We start from the raw sequence: 18,443 nt of genomic DNA on the forward strand, positions 1-18,443 counted from the left end.
ATGAAGCGTCGACGAGCCAACTTACACGCGCCTCGTAGCTCACACCGAAACGATGTATAAGTGTATTTATTGAACGCCAATAACCCGGCTTACTACAATTAGCTGCAATGAATCATTAGAAAAAAAATAAAAAATAAAACGCACCAAAAAACCGCGAAAAAAAACACGATTCACTCAATTCCACAGTGATGCGGACCTTGACTGTTGATTTTATCAGTCATATCTACTGAAGATACCCTGGTATGCCCTGATAATCTATAGTTTACACCATATTCCAATTGGTCAAACCTCCAACCTTGGTGTCTTTCCTTAGCCTGGAAGTCGAACTGGTATATGCTGAATCATTACTGGTTGATCCAAGCTGTTTCATTCAAATTCACCTTCAAAAGTCCCAATGATGTTTCGTAGCCATAGTAGAGCTATCATACATATACCGCACTTGTATGTATACAACACGTTGGAACTTCAGCCAATACAAGCTGTTACAGTAGGTGATTACATTCATATAATCCCCGAAAGTTCAAAATTGAAAGATAGACATAGTCAGAATACCCAATGATCGTTAAATACCTGTTCTGCTAACTGATCCTTATAACTCCAGACGTGACAGATAGTCCAGACGGTCAGATAATAGCCTTGAAACTGAAATTTAAGGGCTACTGGGTACTAGGTACTTATGAGTAACCAGTACTTATGAGTAACCGGTGCTTGTCTTACTATAGTATTTGCAACTGCTAGCCCATCTTGTATGTGTTCCTCACTTTATACCGAAACCGATTTAGTTACGGATACAGGAGTCAGGAACATGAATTCAAGCAACTGATTGGAGAGGTGAGAATGCTCGGTCATTGTGGTGGAAACTAAACGAAAATCTATGGTAAAGTCATTCCCTACGACGATATCAGAAATTTCACCGTTCGCAGGTAGAAGTTTGAGGAAACAAAACAATCAGTCTCTGATATCTCATCGACATTTAAACCTTACCAATCCCTTTCTCGTCTGTTTATCTTGGGTCTAGACAACTATTTTGTCCTGTCTTACCCGTAGAACAGCATTAAGAGAATTACTGCCCGATCCCTTCAGAAGACTACCCGATTGCTTCCTCTTCTTGAAAAACTCTAGAATGACCTTAGAGACTGTTGAACAAGCACATTGGAGTCCGATTCGGGTTTTCAAAAGAGTGTATGAAAATTGTGCTCCCGGTATTACTCCTGTTTCTTTTTGGCGATCTCGGAGATCTATTTTTTATTCTAAACAAGGCTGTTTTAGTCAGCACCCTTCACATGGTCCATGTCAAAACGTCCCGAGATTCCACAACCGGCCTGGCTAGCTCAATCGGTAGAGCGTGAGACTCTTATTCAAAGCAATCTCAAGGCTGTGGGTTCAAGCCCCACGTCGGGCTTTCTTTTTGGCAGTCCATATACTGGGTATTTTTTTTGTCTTACTAAGATGTACAATAGGCAATGTTAAGACCAGTGCAAAGACATGTTCAAAGACGTGACGCTCGAGCTATTATGATTTATTTCGGTTTTCTTGTCTGCCGACTTGAGTATATCGACTGGCTGCCGTTTCACTTGATGACACGCTCACAACACCGTCAATACTCGTACCTAATGTCTGTCTTTAGCTGCTCAAATTTTTTTCAGCGATAACAACTTTGATAAGAACCTTAACATAAAATATTTCAATGTGTATTGTTGGGTGATTTGTCGTAAAACTTGCGTGGAAAAGATTTATTTAGAGCGCTTTTACAATTAATCGAACCAAAAACAATATCTCCACTCATAGACAGCTCTATTCCAGTACCAATATGAATCTCCAGGCATTGGAAAGTTCGATTTTAAGTTTAACAACATCATAACCTGAATACTCTACATACATGCAAATTGTCTACTTGTAGAAACAGGCAAAGGAACTAAGAGTGTCATTTTCTAGCAAGAGAGACAAAAATGGACGACACCGGAATCGAACCGGGGACCTCGCGCATGCTAAGCGCATGTGATAACCAACTACACCAGACGCCCAAAGATGAGTTTCAGGTTGACGACTGCAGACTTAAGCATAAAAAAGTTTTTGATAAAATTAAACTTAATTAAACTTAAAATATTTTTTTCTGCATTAAAAAAAATTGAAAAACTGAGAATGGAGGAGTCTAGACAAGGGCGAGAAAGTCCAGCTGAAACAGAGTAATGTTGTGTATTTTCATTGTTAAAGCCTAGTGACTTACGGTTTTTCTGTTAACCCAGGTTTTCTCTACCGTCACTTGTTTTCTTGTTACTGTTTTCGTCTGACCTGAATACTTCGTCAACTTCCATTGGAATCTTACTTTATATTGTTAAACGAAAACCGCCAAGGTCATGATCAATGGGCGTAACGACGTGAGTGAAATTAAATGTTCGAATTCTCTTGAATGCGCAGATACGAGTCGGATCCTGGGATTTATCTGAATCCCTAGATCAGTGAATGCACCTTGTGATGACTAATGTGTAAGAACTTGACTAGAGTAACAAAGGGAAGCCATTAATGGAGTAGTAACGGCGATTAGGAGTTCACTTGGGCGTTGAAGTCTATATGGGACTCATTAGAAGTGGTTTCGTGTCTTTATGTTTTTGTTTAACGACAGCTAATTACCCTGGTATTCCCCAAATTAATACATTGATAGAAATAAATACTTGTGCTGTAAAGTGTACCCACACATGTTCCCAGTTAATCACTGATATCGATCCAGATGGCATCTGACAACGAAGAATCAGAAGACACTGCGAGTTTACTCTTCTCCTTGGAATTACGCTTGTTGCCCTTTTTAGAAGACCTAGGAGGCGGTGGAGGAGGTGGCGGGATCTCGCCAGGAATGCCTTTCTTCAGACGCTCAAACATACTCATTTTGGCAGTGGAAGGAGCGGGTTTGGAGATGCCCTTCTTGGAGACAATCTTCTTAGTGACGTCGGGTCGCTTTTTGACGCCGTCAGGACGCTTCTGAGCGTCTTCGATATGCCTTCCCAGAGTCTCCGCTCGCTTTCCGCTGCTCTCGTCCACACTCTTCCTCTTCTTCCTTTGTCCTTCGGTAGACTTCTCGGACAGCTTGCTGGATCTGACAGACTTATCATTGGCCTCATTGTCAGTCGCAGAGTTCATTTCTGTCTTGATAGGCTGCATGGTTTTCTGCTTGTCTCGCAACTGGCGCATCTTCTCAGCTCGCTCCTTCATAGACGACCCTGTAGAAGCCGAAGCAGTGTCGGTAGCACTGGAAGCATATTCAGCAGTAGTAGCCTGCGGATAAGCTGACTGGGAAAAGGCGTCAGATGCCACTGGAGTTGTTTCTTGTTCGCGACCAGACTGCGATCCACTCTCTTCATCGTCCTTGTTGCCGTTCAGACGATGGATTATGGCTGCGGCAACATCGCGAGCCTGATTTGTCTTCTTGATCCTATTAGAAAGCTTGCTGCTAGCCTCTTGCACAGACTTGGCAGTCTCAGCAACTCCCCGAAGCTCAGCCTCGGCCTCCTGCTCCTTCCTTTGTTGTTCAACCTCTTTCCTCCGCCGTTCTACCACCCGCTGCTCCAGCTGCCGTGCCGCTTCAGCCTCAGCCTCTTCCTCTCTCTGTCTCTCGGCTTCGGCCTGCAGACGCGCTTTCCTAGCAGCCTCCTCAGCGGTAGCACGCTTCCTTTCAGCAGCAACTCGGGCGTGAATAAGTTCGTGTGCAGCTTCCCGGGCAGCATGTTCATCCGCAAGTTGAGACTTGGCACGGGCCTGAGCTTTCTGAGCAGCCTTACGACGTCCTTGCACGTCTCGCTGTACCATCTCCCGTCGCTCACGTTCTTCTCGCTCCAAATGTTCCTCTTCGGCTCTTTCCCTGTTCCTTTCGAGAGTGCGCTCATCCAACTGAGAGAAGTGAGGACGAGGAGGTGGTGCAGTAGGAGCGATAGCGGGAGAGTTCTCTGTGGTAGCGAACGACGCCGTGATAGAGTCAGAGATACGCTTCTCCTGCTCCAAAAGCTGCTGGCGCTGTTTACGGGCCTCGTTTCGTCGCATATGCATGTCTGAGGCGGAAGTCACCACTGGTGAGGCAGATACCTTAGAAGTACGGTCAGAAGCAGCTGCTTGAGAGGCAGGATCGGAAGCAGCCGGCTCAGAAACACGACCATGTGCAGCAGCTGTAGAGGCTTGATCGGATGCTGTCACTTGCTTGGCCCCAGAGACAGGCTCAGAGCCGCTTCTAGCACGGTCAGCTGTGGGGGTCTCCACAGTGACGGGAGCCAGCGCGGGTTCAGGTGACAGGTTGTTCAACTCCTGATTCGCAGCTGCAGGAAGAGTGGGCGCGGCCTTCTCAACGGGAGAGGGTACTTCCACGTACCCACCAGTGGCATTTGCTTGAGAAAGGGCACCCACAGGGACTGAAGGAACTGCCGGAGTGGAAGCAGGGACTGTCACGTTTTCAGCAGCAGCGGACGTCAAGGTAGGGGCAGGAGCCGAGGGAGACTGGGGGTGCACACACTGAACTAAAGGAGAAGACACGGTCGGAGACTGATGAGTATGAGTGTAGACAAGCAGAGGCGATGAACCCCGTGCTGCAGGGCTCACAGGGCCTCGTAGTTGTGGGGCATGTACCGAAGGATGCAACTGGGTAACAGGATTAACAGGCGAGGACTGTGCGACTGAGAAGGTCTGAACCACGGGTGAAGCCTGAGCAGAGTTACCAGCGTCGATTATTGCGCTCGGATTTGAGATACTCGTTTGAGTGGTAATTTCGGGAGAAGCCTTGGCAGAACTGTTTGCGTTGTCACACGTGTGGACTGGCTCACTGCCTCCCACATCGTCGTCGTCAAACCCAAACTCCCACTTGTCCTCGGAGCCTGCCAACAAGACACACTTGCCATCCATGACTGCAAACCGAGCAGTGATCTTGGAGTTGGGATTTACACACGTCAATGTGGGAAACTTTCTCAACTCGCTCAACATACGCGAGATGGGCGGAGGAACAAACCCGTTCTCGGAGTTAAACATAATATTATTAGAATGCTCGCTTCGGCGTCTTTTCGTCAAGTGTTCTTCTTCAAAAGGATAGGCGCGCTTTTCTGGAGTAACCACAGCGTCGTTAGCGTTAGTGGCGTGGTTGTTGTTGTTGTTGTTGTTGTTGCCAGAAAGAGATAGGGCGGATTCAACTCGATTCTGAAGAGAGTTGACAGTATGGGTGACCTCTGCACCCATCTGGTTCAACATGCTGTGGAGCTGATCTATCCGGTTGCCGAGTTTGATGCAGTGCTGATCAGCGGCTTCCTGACGGGGCTCAAGTGAAACCAAAGCGCCTAGCTTGAATTTGAGACTAGCGAGCTCCTTCTCTACCGCCTGCAGTCGTTTATCCATCAAGCCATAAATATTTGTGTGCTTTCGCGACACGTCCACCATCCGGTTCCAGTTTTGCTGAGTGATTCCAGACAGTTGTTGTTGCTGGGGTGCGAGGTGTCTCGCAGGATTAGTTCGAGAATGTGTGCTATTGGCAATGTTTTGGGGTGACGCAATCGAATTAGGTGAATAGCTGTAAATAAACCAGTGGGGAGAACCCTGGAACGCAGGCGTGATAGGGATAAGATTGGTGGAGATGGAATCAACCGAGCCCGACAACTGCGAGGGATCGAGAGTGATGCCATACATGTCAGCAGGCATGTAGTGAGTGGGGAAGAGCCTCTGGACCCATTCTCGAAATTGCGAAACCGATTGGAAATAGGGAACCACCTGCTGCGATTGGGTAATTTTCGATAGGCCCAGCTTTCGATCGGCCCTTAGATACGGAATGCAGAGAAAAAGCGTCTTGTAGCCGCAATTGTTGCTCGCATTTGACGTCGTTTGGAACTGTTGTGTCGGCTGTGCCGGCTGTGTCGGCTGTGCCGGCTGTATCGACTGAGTCTGTTGTGTCGGTGGCGTCTGCTTTTGGCGGCTGCTGGCTGCTGTGGGCTTGCTGTGGCTGCTTGTGGCTGCTGTTGGCTGCTTGTATCTGCCGTGTGGCTGCTGTGGCCTGCTGTGGGCTGCTGTGGGCTGCTGTGGCTGCTGTGGCTCTGCTGTATCTGCTGTGTCTGCTGTGTCTGCTGAGGCTGGCTGACTTGGGGGTTGGCCTGAAACGTCAACAGCGAGTTTCTAATGCCATTGATGGCCTGGAATCCCGCCTGGATGGCTTCTGTTGGTTTAGAATATGAGGATTCCGTTGTTACAGGCTGAGGAGCAACTATTTCGGCCATAGTGGCGGCTGTAGAAGCAGCTGGTGCACTGTCACTGGGCCGCACAACAGGCGACCGCACAATGGGACTTTCACTCTGTTGGGGCGTAGACGATGCGATCGTCTCTACAGCTGGAGGAATCGGACTGAGCAGGGACACTGGCGGGCTTGGATTGTTGGAGAAGCTGGTGGCCGGTTCCGCAGTCGTCGTGTTGGGCGGCTCTGTAGTGCTTCCAGCGGTCGGCACAGCATTGTCGCGAGCTGTGCTTCTTGTCGTTGAACTGCCATCTGCAGTGGTTGCTGGTTTTGAGGCCGCGGTTGTATCTGTGGTATCGGCTGTGGTTGGCTCTGTGGTAGTTGTATTTGTGATGCTTTCCGTGCTGGTATCGGCGTTCAAATAGGTGATGCCATCGCGATTGCGGATTCCCAGGGGCTCCAGAAGATTGCCCCGCACATCCACAATCATCTCGTCGGGAATCTCAATGACTCGCAGGCTTTCAGACCGCATGAACGCCTGGCTCTGACTTGTTAGACCGCAGATTGATAGCACGGAAAATGTGCGCGTTAGCCCTGATTGCGACACGCGATATCGCTTAGTAGTGTCTAACTTGGCGTTGAGCTGCTTGCACCAGTCCAAAAATTCATCGGGACTTCGCCATCCGGTGGGGACATGTACCCATATGCTGCCAGTCTCGGGGTACTGCCATTCTGTTTCGGATACGCGTTTCGGCTCGTGAAACACAATGTTTTTGCGCATCGCCATGGCTGAGAGCAAAGACGGCCTGTTCCAATGACTTGGACAAAATAGTTGTCTGATGCTAATAACTTAGGATTTAGGTCTCCATGATAAGCTTAGTCAGCGCCAAAGTGAACCGGATATTACGAGGTCCTGGCGGGAGTTAGGGGCAATCACGACACAAATTTGTGCCTTTATGAGCACTTCGGGGACAGTAGAAGTAGCACTTATACCATTCACGTGCAAATTACCGAGGTAACAGCGGGTGTTTAGGGTTTAGTGGATTCCCCATAAGGTGCAGTCCTAGCACATTATTATATATGCTGTTCCTGAAAGTGCTTCAGGGTACATATAAGACTGACGTTTCAAAGAGGGGTTCTTTTAGCATGCGTGTCGAGAGATTGACAGTGTGTGGTTGAATGTGCTGAAGTACGAGTACGAGTACAAGTACTCTTCCGTTCTTTGTTATCTACTTACACCTACAGTCTGTACATACTGTAATTTTTTTTTTTTTCTGCATATACATTCATTTAATTATAACTTTGCCGTGAAAGAATAACCTTTGAAATGAATGTACGCTTACACGAATATTACTAATTAAACACGTTTAGTGTCATGGTCCAACTTGGCACGTACCTATTTCCAGTAAAAAAATCATAAAAAAACCTGGTTCAGTCCGTGTTGTATGTTGGTCCACATAGCTTCGCGTGTTTGTTCGTTCATCGGGAAAACGCCACTCCAGTCTCCAGTTCTCTAATCTCAATCCTTCCATTGCCCTCTTCATTTGCATTGCCTTTGAAAACTTCTCCTTGTGGTTCTTCTTCGTCATTGGTTTGGTTCTGCGTCCCCTGTGGTGACTACGCGCCCTGCTACGCTGTTCTCTCGGTGGCCTCGGCCGCCTTTTACGCTTGCTACTGTGTCTACTCTCGCTCATCGTGAAGTGCTGGCGGTTGTCCATCGTAGAAACACATCTGGGCTTCCTTCAGGAATTGAAGCAAACCCTGTTGGACATGTCCCAGGGTGGCGTCGTCCCCTGAGTACCGGAGGGATCTCTCCATCTTCCAGATCCCATAAGCCAATTCCCGCAGATATTTGCGTGTCTTGACTTGTTGATGTTTCCGGGGGGCGTCACTGTTCACATGCCCTGGGAAAGAGGGGAGTACTCCACATTTCGACTCGGTAAAGATCCAGTCCTTTAGAGAGTCCACTGACGGAATCTTCATCCTGGTCAACATGGAAAGAAGAACTTCGCACTTGCAGAAGATATGCTCGTGCAGATCCTGAATGATGGCCTTATCACAGAGCCCGCATCCTGGATTCTTCTTGGTGAAAACGTGGTCGTCAGGGTATCTCCATTTCACGAGCGGAAGTCGAGATATCCGCATGAGGTGAAGAACTTGTGCTTTGTTGGCGTCGGCGATGTAGTGTTTTCGAAGGTCATGCATTACCTCCTGCCAGACCATGTCGTCAGAGATGCCCCCGTAGTCGCTTCGTTGAGTCCACTTCTTCGGTCGTGCAAGTGTGTGTGGGAAGTTTGGCAAGTCGGGAGACGAGGTCTTGTGAAACATGAAGTTCTCTAGAGTAAGTGGTCCCATGCTCCACCGGAGGTGGTCGATTTCCGCTGTGGACACCATTCTGACCGGATGGTATCGTCTCGCGGCTGCGATGTCGACGTGTGCTTCCCGGAAAGATTCTGCTGCTCTCACGTTCACCTGGTTTCGTTCCCAGATTCTGTGATTAACTGTGTCTGTTGTAGAGGGCTCGTGATCTTCTCGAGGGTTGGCATGTTCCGCGGTGAGGGGCTTGTTGAGCTCGAAAGAAGCTCTGATTGCGTCTCGCATGGTGGGGGAGGCTGCGTAGCCCCAAGCTTGGCCTGTCGGAAAGCGGCAGTCGACGCGCTGGTGTGGCTTTTCCTGTGTGAGACTGTGAGTTCTGCTGTAGAACTGGAAGGTGCAGTCCCAAAGGGCCGGCGATGAGCCATGGAAGAACCTGTAAGCCCGAGCGGCCTTCAGGCACACCATGAAACGTCCCATGTCCCGCAGGTTCAGTCCTCCTCTGCCTACCGGAGTTTGGATGAAACCATTGCTGAAGGTTTTGCGTGTTTTGTCGGGTGATAATTTGTTGATCTTGTCGCACGCTAGTTCGTTCAGCTCTCGGATGAAGGTGTTGTCGATCTGGCTGACGTAGGGTCCAAGGAAATTCAGTTTCGAGAAGAAGTAGATGTTGATCATCCACGCCTTGCTGTAATAGGGGAGACCCCATAGTGAAAGGCGTCGCAGCGACTCCTTGAGGTCCTCCTTGATCTGAGCGTAGTGCGTGTCCAACCTTTCGCGATTTCCGAAGTGTACTCCGAGGTACCGGAAAATGTTGTCAGATGTCCGGAGCGTCGGGGCCTGTCGTGTGTTGTTGTCGGTTGGCCAGGTGGCGTCAATTGTTCGCTGCCATTCTGCGTCAATAAAGGTTAGTGGAACAAAACAATCGGGGGGGCCGATCTTCTGAAGCACCGTCTTTGACGGGTTTAGTGTGAGGCCTGAGACCCGTTGGAAGAGGCAGAGCACTCTACCAACCGTGGCCACGTCCTGGATGTTGTTGAGGAACACCGCTATGTCGTCCGCGAAAGCCGACACCTTCATGTGTCCAGCTGCCACTGCCTCCGGGTGAGTAGGGGGTTGTGGCGGCCTGTGCCCAGTGGTGTGGTGGTGGGATAGTGGCAGGCCTGGGGCCAGTCCAAACATCTCTCGGTCCAGACGACGCACAAGTGCGTCTACTGCGATGATGAAGAGGGTTGGAGAGAGAGGGCATCCTTGTCTCACTCCGATCTTGATGCGGACTGGGCGAGATAGGACACCTCTGATGTTGATTCTCGTTACTGCGTTCTGTTGTACAGCTAGGATACGGTTGATCATCAGTTCCGAGACACCCACATTTCGAAGCGTCTTTATCACCCAACTCTGGCTGATAGTGTCGTAGGCTTTCCGGAAGTCCAGTGATCCTACGACCCAACCCATGTTCAGCTGGGAGTAGGCGTTGCAAAAATGATCCATGGTGTCGAGATTGTTAGTGATGTGTCGACCCGGTACGAAACCGTTTTGGGCGCCGTGAATGCTGTCCGGAAGAATGTTCTGGATGGCTTTGTTAATGAGCTGTGTGTAGATCTTCACCTCTGTGTTGATCAAAGAAATAGGCCTGTAGTTGGAGATGTCGGCCTGATCTCCCGACTTGTACAGTAGTTTGATGATAGCGGTGTTGCGTTCGGTGCTGATGGGCGAGTCGGCTCCAGCTTCGTTGTAGACGTCCGTCATCAAGTCCCCCAGCTCATCCCAGCAGTCGCGGTAGAACCTGTACGGGATGCCGTCTGGCCCTGGCGCGCTGTTGTGCGTAGACGCCTTGATGGTATCGAAGATCTCCTCCTTGGTAAAAGACGAGTCCAGGCTTGGGTTAGCTGTATTCACCCTCCGGGTTTCTTCGGGGAAGAGGTCTAAAAAGGCGCTGTCGTCGGTGTCGTTGATATCGGCAGCTCTGTCGAAGATGTTGTCAAAGTATCGAGCTGAGATGTCGCAGAGAGAGGAGGTGTCGGTCTTCACTCGGCCTTGGTGGTTCCGTAGGGAGTGGATCTCCATCTGTTGCTTGGATTGTTCGACCCGAGCATGGAGCATCGGGTATGGCTCGTTAGCTGGGTAGGCTTGCCAGTCTGAGGCTGTTGCCATGAGGGCCTCGCGGCGTCTGTTGTCTGGGTGGTTGGAATCTCGAAGTGCGCGGTTTTTGGCTTCCTGTTGGATGGTGACCTTAATGTTTTCTTTCAGGCATTGCAGCTTCAGGCTGGGCTTCAAAGGACCATATCGCTTCAGAATGGATTTGACGTGGAACTTGAGCCAAGCAATGTACTCTGTATCAAAAACCCACCAGGGCATCCTCCAGGTGCCTGGGCCTCTGTCTTGTCGCTGGGTGAGGTTGCCAAAGTTAAAGACGAATTGGACCGCGTGGTGAGAGGACTTCGTGATGTTGTGACCCTGCTTGTTGGTTACCAGTTGTGTGGATTTGATCCACTGTGAGAGTGTCGAAGAGATGTGCAGCTGATCCAGGCGCCTGCCAGCTCCGCGGCTGTTGTTGGTGTGAGTGTAGAGGCCTTTTCTGTGTTTGCTGATTAGAGTGTAGGTGTCTAGTAAGTCCCAGTTAGCTAAGAAGTCCTTAAGGTGAGTCGTCACTTTTTCGCCAATCCTGCCGTCGTTGGAGGCGACCGCGTTCCAATCGCCTGCCGCTATCAGGGGGTATTGGCAGGGATGGAGGCGTAGATAGTCGTCTAGTGACTGGTAGAACTGCCGGTTAGTGAAGGGGGAGGCTCCCTGCTCGTTTGGTGCGTATACGTTGATCAGCGATAGGTGTCTGTCGGTGCCTTTGATGTGCACGTCGGCCAAACACAGTCTGTTGTCTAGGGCTGGGAAGTATTAAAAACTGTTGTAAAGTTTGTGATGGTGACGTTCGGAATAGACTAGCCCCACGCCGACTACACCACCACCATCTTCTTCGATGGTAGTGTTTCGACGCTAGTCATAATCCACGTAGTCTCATCAGGACAGGCCGCATTAAGACGTTGACAACTAAAATCATCCTGGGTTTTAACAGGACACCTAGAAACCTGATCGAAAGACTTAATCCACCGAGGCTTTCAACCACATCTTAACCTTGCACTTGGTAGCGATTTTTGGCTTTTGAGGTAGCGCTCCACACCTATCGTTTTGACAGATCAACTGAATGACTGGGTTTGTGGCCGGAGCCGTTTCTTGGGGTTCGTGGCCGGAGCCGTTTCTTGGGGTTCATGGCGGAGCCGTTTTTGGGGGTTCATGGCCGGAGCCGTTTTTTGGGTTCGTGGCGGAGCCGTTTCCGGGGTTGGCCGGAGCCGTTTTGGGGTTGGCCGGGCCGTTTCTTGGGGTTTTGTGGCCGGAGCCTTTTTTGGGGTTCGTGGCCGGAGCCGTTTCTGGGGTTGGCCGAGCCGTTTCTTGGGGTTGGCCGGAGCCGGTCTGTTGATTTCGGGGATGCGAATCAAAAAAAAAAAAACTGCTTTTCGCAGGGGTTTCAATGGAGGGGTTGCCCCAAGGGACACGATGACACGCGGGTGGTCAAAGGTGTTATATATATTTATATACTGTAACTATATACCTGTAACTATATACTGTAACTATATACTGTAACTATATACACGCGAAGTTATGTGGACCTACATACAACACGGACTGAACGTTTTTTATGATTTTTTTACTGGAAATAGGTAGCCAAGTTGGACCCATGACACTAAACGTGTTTAATTAGTAAATATTCGTGTAAGTGTACATTCATTTCAAAAGGTTATTCTTTCACAGCAAAGTTATAATTAAATGATGTATATGCAGGAAGAAAAAAAAATACTGTTAACTATATACTGTAAGGAATTATATACTGTAGGCATAAGGAATAAATTATTGTAAATTAATTGTACTGTACTTGTATATTTGAACTTGAGCTGTTAGAGTGACTACAAGAATGTAAAGTATCTGTTCACTGATCTCTCTCTAATGGTCACGGTATAGTAAATGCTCAGGAAACAGTCTCCTACTTGTACGACGACTACTTGTAACAAAACGGCGCTTATATCATGGTCATATTTTACTCCACTTAAACACTTCTTCTTAACCACCACAATCACTGATACCCACAATCGTCCGGATACCCCAAAACATCACCCATACCTTCTAATGTCCAGTGAGAGCGTTTCCAAAGTCGATGGAATAGTCGACAAATTGAACCATGTGCTCGATATGCTCACAACAGAGCTCCCTCGTCTTCAGCAGGAGAACAACACCCTCAACGCGGAACTGTCTCAGCTCAGAGCCAACTACAACCATCTTCAGTCCATTACTTACGTCGAGATCTGTGACCTCAAGTCCGGTCTTCTCGCCCTTCTCACTGAGAACAATTGTCTCAAAGATGAGGTTGCTACTCTCAGAATCCATCGCGGTGAGGCCTCAACCCAGGGCTCAAGTACTGGCACAGACATTAGCGATGGTTACGAGCCAGAGTACCACTGTGGATAAAAAAGTGGTATTGACGCCCTTTCTCAAATACTGGGAAGTCAGAAGCGTCTAGATACCAACGCGCGCTACAAGTACAAGTCTACAGAACTGAAAGGGTCTCATCTAACGGAAGTATAAATTTCACCCTCTCTGCTGAGGATTTTGAAATGTGGTTCTTTTGGAGCTGCTGACAGTGTCATTTCCTTTACACACTGAGAACATCAACACGTCTAATAAATCTAATATACACAAGTGACAAATGCCTTGGTGTATTCGATATTAGCCCCTTTCCATGTACTTATGACCATTACCTAATAAAATATATTATACACTGCGCCTAACTGCACTAACTGAGGTTACCTACTGCAGGCGCCATCTCTACACTCGAAGTCACCCCTTCCTGGGTCTCTTCCCCCACACCTTCCTGTGTCTGCGGAGCCTCCGAGCCCTGCTCCCTGTCCCCTTGAGCCCCGCGCTCTCGCTCCTCCCTCATCTGATGCTCCAGAATATTTTTCCTTCTCACGGCCTCAATTGCCTCTCTCTGCTCTTCAGCGGTGCGTGCCACTAGCCGTCGCTTGGGCGTAGTGGACGAGGTCGGATTTTTGACCAGACAGTTGCGCGATCGCAGCGAATCCTGGGCCTTGGCCTGTGTCGGCGAGTTAGGCTCTGTGTCGTCTGAGCCAGGTACCGGAGGCGGTATCTCTAACAGGGTAGTGGCCACACCAGTGTATGCAAGCTGCTGTAACTCCAGAGTGTACTCGTCGACAAGATGGGCTTGGACACGTGCCATCGAAGCACGGGTCTCAGGTTTGGTGACACCAACTCGCACGATATGCAAAAAGTCGAGACACGCTGAGTGCATGAGATTGTTGCGGTTTCCAAGCTGCACCAGAAGCGTCAAAATGGGTCCAAACACCTTATTTTCAATCAAGTGCGATAGAACCAACTCGTCGCCGCCCACCAGCGCGCCCTTGAGACTCCGGATCGCCGCCAGCTGCATCTGCTTGTTGGAAACCAACACCAAGCGCGACATGGCGACCCAGATTTTGTTATGGATGAAGAAATCCCGTGCGATGAAGCCGTGCGAGATTGAACAAAAGCTCAGCAGGTCACACAGGTGCTCGTAAAGCGTGAAATCCGAGCCCGACTCCTCAACCAGTGGCCCAAACAGTCTCAGCATCGGGCCATTGTAAAGCTGTCGAATATACTTTTCCGCACGCTCGCCGGTTTCGGGGTCAAACAGCGCCTTCAACGTCTCCACAGCCTGCGTTCGAAGCCCCATGTCGCGCTCCGCTATCAGCAAATCAATCAGAATATTGTGTAGTGCCGGCTGATCCACTGCCTCTTCAACGATGTTAGTCACGTCCATCATGGACACGTCGGGGGTGGTATCTCCTGGTCCTCCAGCGGCGGCAGCCATCTCTGCAGTTTGCCCGATTCCTCGGACCAGATTGGCATCATGGTCCACTAGGGTCACCACCAGCTCCGTCCCGAGACTTCGGATCAGAATACTGTCGTCTTTGAGCGCAAACGCCACCAGACGAAACAGTCCGTGTTTGATAAACTGTCCAAAAAGCACAGATCTCTGCTGAGTTTGCAGGTTTTTGGCCGTTAAACAGCATGTGTGAATGAACCGCACTGCCTCTCGTCGTTTTTCGTCCGATACAAGAAACTTTGGCGTCAAATAAGACAGAGTAGGCTGCGGAAGCGTCGGAAACTCCTGCGGTAGAGTGGGAGTGATTGGTGAGCTGTTTTCAAGATCTCCTTCTACCTCCACCTCCGAAACCTCCACCTTGAGCTTCTTTGGGCTCGTTTCTGCCTCGTGGTTTACGTCGACATCCTCCTCATCTCTTTTGTTCTTGCGGTTCGGGGTATCTGGTTCTGTGGCAGGTTCTTGGAGGTCAACGCCCGTATGTGGATTGAGGTCTTCACTGCAAAAGTTGATCTCCTCCGTGTCCGGTGCATTGGCTGCGTTGCGGGCGTCCAGAGTGAAGTCTCTATCTTCGTCCTCATGCTCAAACAGCCCAAACAACGCCTCCAGGTAGTTTTCATCGCCGGAAATCCAGCCAATGATTTCCGTTTGTGAGAAGTAAATCATGTTGGTGAGAATCGTAAAGGTTTGGTCGTCCAGCAGCCGTGCCAACACCACATCTTTGAGAAATTGGATGCGGAACGTCTGGCGAATCTTGTCGCAAATCGCAGCGTTGGAAATGGGAATCACCTGCTTGAACCGCGACTCGTTCTGTAGATACTGCCGGTGGTTGGCCTTTAGTCGCGGGTACTCGGGGTCATACTCCAGGCAGCCAACCGTGAACATGATGTGGTCGTCGGAAAGGAGCTGTTCAAGGATCTGAGAGTCGTTGAGCTGGATGAGCCGTTTCACTGCGCAGCACAAATGGTGCAATTGCTGCAACAGATGCTGGTCCTCGGCCTGCTGTAGCAGCGGATGTAACAGGCCAATGTAGTCGTGGTCGATCACAAAGCCGATCATTTGGTCGCGGGTCGATTGAGAGGCACAAACAACAGCAGCCGTCAAGCACTCCTCAACAGTAAGCAGGTTTTGCAGATCCGGGGGTGGCGGCATGGTTAGAGGCACGCTGATGGGTTCATGGACCTCTCCTCCATCGGCGGTGTTGATGACCGCCACAAGACTGATGTCTGGAGCATACTTCTTCTGAATCATGCTGAGCAAGAAATCGCAGATGATCTTACAGCCCTTGGCCTCCTGGAACGACAGCGCCAGATCGTTGCGGCCACTCTCGCTCCACACAATCAACGTATCCTGCTGCTTCTGGTACTGAATGGATCCCGTCACATGGGTGTCTAGAATGAACCCGAAACAGTCCTCGTTTTGTACCACCAGATACGGCTGCTTGGACGGACCTCGAGTCTCGCCCGTGCAGTAGCCGGTGCCCTTGTCGACCCATTGGCCGGAATCCAGCTCATACACCTTGACACGGTGCGGTCGGGTGGGCGTCTCCATTTAGTAGTAGAACAGACGTGCGTGGCAGATGGCGGGGTGGGGTCACGTGATGAAATAGTTTGTCGGTTCGTCGTCGTCAATGTGAGCAAATCTCACGTCGTGTATCTTGTCCAGCTCACGTCTTCTTCTCCCGTTATTACTAACACTATGGAACCGTCTCGTGTATACTGGGATATATTTAGAAGGCGAGGGTTAGGGTTTTGGAAGTTTGTTTTATGTCAGGAACGAACATCGAATATAAGTGATGTAATGAAGGGAAAAATGATGATACGTCGAGTGACGTGGGGCAATGTGGGTCCGAGTTTCATTTTCTACTTGTCGATTGTGTTTTTTTGCCTTGTATTGACCGACAATCGTCACAGTCCCCGACGTTGCTAGGACAACCGGGTGATGTTTGATTATGTAATCATGAAGAAGGAGTAGCGTCAGGGAGCCGACAAGTGGCACAGTTAATTTTGGTCAGTGTTTGGGTTATATTTAGCTTGTTAGTGGTCCATTGCGGTTGCTATAGAGGCAATTTCGGGTCTCTGTGTGGTCGTAGTCGTATGTAAATACTGCAAGACATCGGTATATGCTGTATTACTGAAATAGTTATGTAACAGTCGCGTAGAGTCGATATATGAGCTGTAAGAGCTACAATTGGGGGTTTAATTGCTCTCCGATGGTGTCAGAGATTGTGATACTTCTCTCAAACATGTCATCATGAGGTTTGGGTCCGCAATGTCGAATATTGGGGTGTATCGCGTGATACAGTGCATTTTGAGATTAAATGTCTTCATTTGAAGGGGAAAACAGTCGAAATAGGACGAAATTTTCTGGTAATCAAACAAACGGTAGAAAAATACACGTTTGGCAAAAATTTCTTTTATTTTCCCGTTTTTATCCGACTTTTTCGGATTTCTCAAATTCGACGACAAACATAGATTGCCACTTTGAAACAGACTAACATGCCCCCACACAACCTAATAGGGAAAGTCGAGGAAGTGTACATACCGGTTCGTGGCCGTTGAGTCAAGGTAACGAGTATAGGGCATGTACTGTTTCTACTTGTATATTATTGCTTTCAGTGTATCGTATTGTAGCGGGAGTGGTCCGGACTTGTTGATTTGTCTGGGTTACGTTACTCTACATATATGGATGTCTTGTAAGTACTGTACGTAAAAGCCAACTAAACTCAACAAACCACCAGGACAAGTATGAGTACTGTGCTCGTCCTTTTTCAACTCCAAGGAGGGAGAAAAAAAAAGGCAGACATTATATACTCAATTGTCAAAGATTCGAATATGGATTACACATTAACGGTCTTGGTTTCCGATATACCGACCTTTTTTTTTTCCAGTGCATATTTCACTCAACTATTTCTGTCGTAAAATAGTTCAGAGCATAAAGTGCACAGTCTTGTTTTCCAGTACATACTCTGAACTAAATCCCACTCCTACGCGATAACACGTGACAAAGACCTGAAATGTCATATTCCATCCACAACACCCACCCACGTGACCCAATCCCTGATCTCGTGTTTCACAGCCACACAACAACCTGCATTCCCGTCTTCCAGAACCATGTAGCGTCATCTCAGCCCGTATCTATTAATAGCTCGGCTATGCTCTGTAACACTGCCTGTATCATGTGTGTTAGAGGGGCTGAACAACTCGTGAAAAATGCACTGGAAAACCGCAAAAATTGGGCAAGAAACCGGAAACAATAATATCAAGCCCGTCTTGGCCATCCAATCAAAATCTCCTGTCCGGAACCACCTTCAAACAGCCTCAATTCCAACTTCAGCGTGCCCACCAAAAGTGGGGGAGCAATGTCCAGAGAGCGAACCTCGGGAGAAGCGTAGAAACGGTGGAAATGCTCCAAAGAAGCGGGGAAAAACACTTTGATACTGTCAAAATCTCCTGCTCACTCCCTGTACCTGTCCCATCGTCGAATCATGTGACTCCAGCGGTTTTCCCCTGCCTCCAAACTTCTTCCCCTCCAAACCTTCCTCGGCCTTCTTCGCATCAACTCACGGCGATAAGGTCTAGAACTTCCTTCAGAGTGGCTTGGGGGGTGTCACAGCTGACATCATTGTGGCTGAGTACAGTAAGTAAGTCAGGAGTGGTGGTATATTATCTGATCACGTGACATACTCTCTCTGGAGGTCTCAACACGAGGTTCCCACGTGGTTCTGGGTTCTCCACCGTACAGTTCTCGTAGCTCGCCGTCTATTTTTAGGTCGAAAGCAAAATAGCAAAACGCTGTTAGTTGTAACATCCCCCCATTTGGTCTCACGTGACCGGAAAGGCGCCATTCTCTGTTGATCCACGACATGTGTGGTCGCCGCCTTGTGTGCTTCTTGTACGGCATCATATCGTAGCAGTGCGGAGCTGAGCACATCGATAGAGTTCCTTGTGTGCGCAATCCAGCGGTCGGGCTTTAGTTTTTCGTGTGTAACTTTTCCGTTTCCCACCCGAGCGTCTT

At 49.1% G+C, this 18,443-nt stretch overlaps 3 protein-coding genes and 2 non-coding genes across 5 annotated transcripts; 1 reads left to right on the forward strand and 4 right to left on the reverse strand.

The window, feature by feature from the left end:
* Positions 1-1,320: 1,320 nt before the first annotated feature.
* Positions 1,321-1,402, forward strand: YALI1_A17781r. The gene has a single exon. It is a non-coding gene; the product is annotated as a tRNA-Lys (tRNA).
* Positions 1,403-1,950: 548 nt separating this feature from the next.
* On the reverse strand, positions 1,951-2,024 carry YALI1_A17788r. Its single transcript has one exon. It is a non-coding gene; the product is annotated as a tRNA-Ala (tRNA).
* A 682-nt stretch (positions 2,025-2,706) lies between these two features.
* Positions 2,707-5,664, reverse strand: YALI1_A17824g (uncharacterized protein; the record flags this gene model as incomplete). The annotated part of the gene is made up of 1 exon (XM_500173.3): positions 2,707-5,664. One exon carries the CDS (start codon positions 5,662-5,664, stop codon positions 2,707-2,709), a length of 2,958 nt encoding a protein of 985 aa, XP_500173.3.
* A 2,203-nt stretch (positions 5,665-7,867) lies between these two features.
* On the reverse strand, positions 7,868-10,858 carry YALI1_A17876t (uncharacterized protein; the record flags this gene model as incomplete). Its single annotated transcript, XM_068281845.1, has 1 exon — positions 7,868-10,858. One exon carries the CDS (start codon positions 10,856-10,858, stop codon positions 7,868-7,870), a length of 2,991 nt encoding a protein of 996 aa, XP_068137946.1.
* Positions 10,859-13,340: 2,482 nt separating this feature from the next.
* YALI1_A17927g (uncharacterized protein) lies at positions 13,341-15,977 on the reverse strand (the record flags this gene model as incomplete). The annotated part of the gene is made up of 1 exon (XM_500176.3): positions 13,341-15,977. The coding sequence occupies one exon, from the start codon at positions 15,975-15,977 to the stop codon at positions 13,341-13,343; it is 2,637 nt and encodes an 878-aa protein (XP_500176.3).
* Positions 15,978-18,443: the final 2,466 nt, after the last annotated feature.

Source organism: Yarrowia lipolytica, chromosome 1A (assembly GCF_001761485.1).
Source record: "Yarrowia lipolytica chromosome 1A, complete sequence".
In the NCBI taxonomy this organism is placed as follows: Eukaryota; Fungi; Ascomycota; class Dipodascomycetes; order Dipodascales; genus Yarrowia; species Yarrowia lipolytica.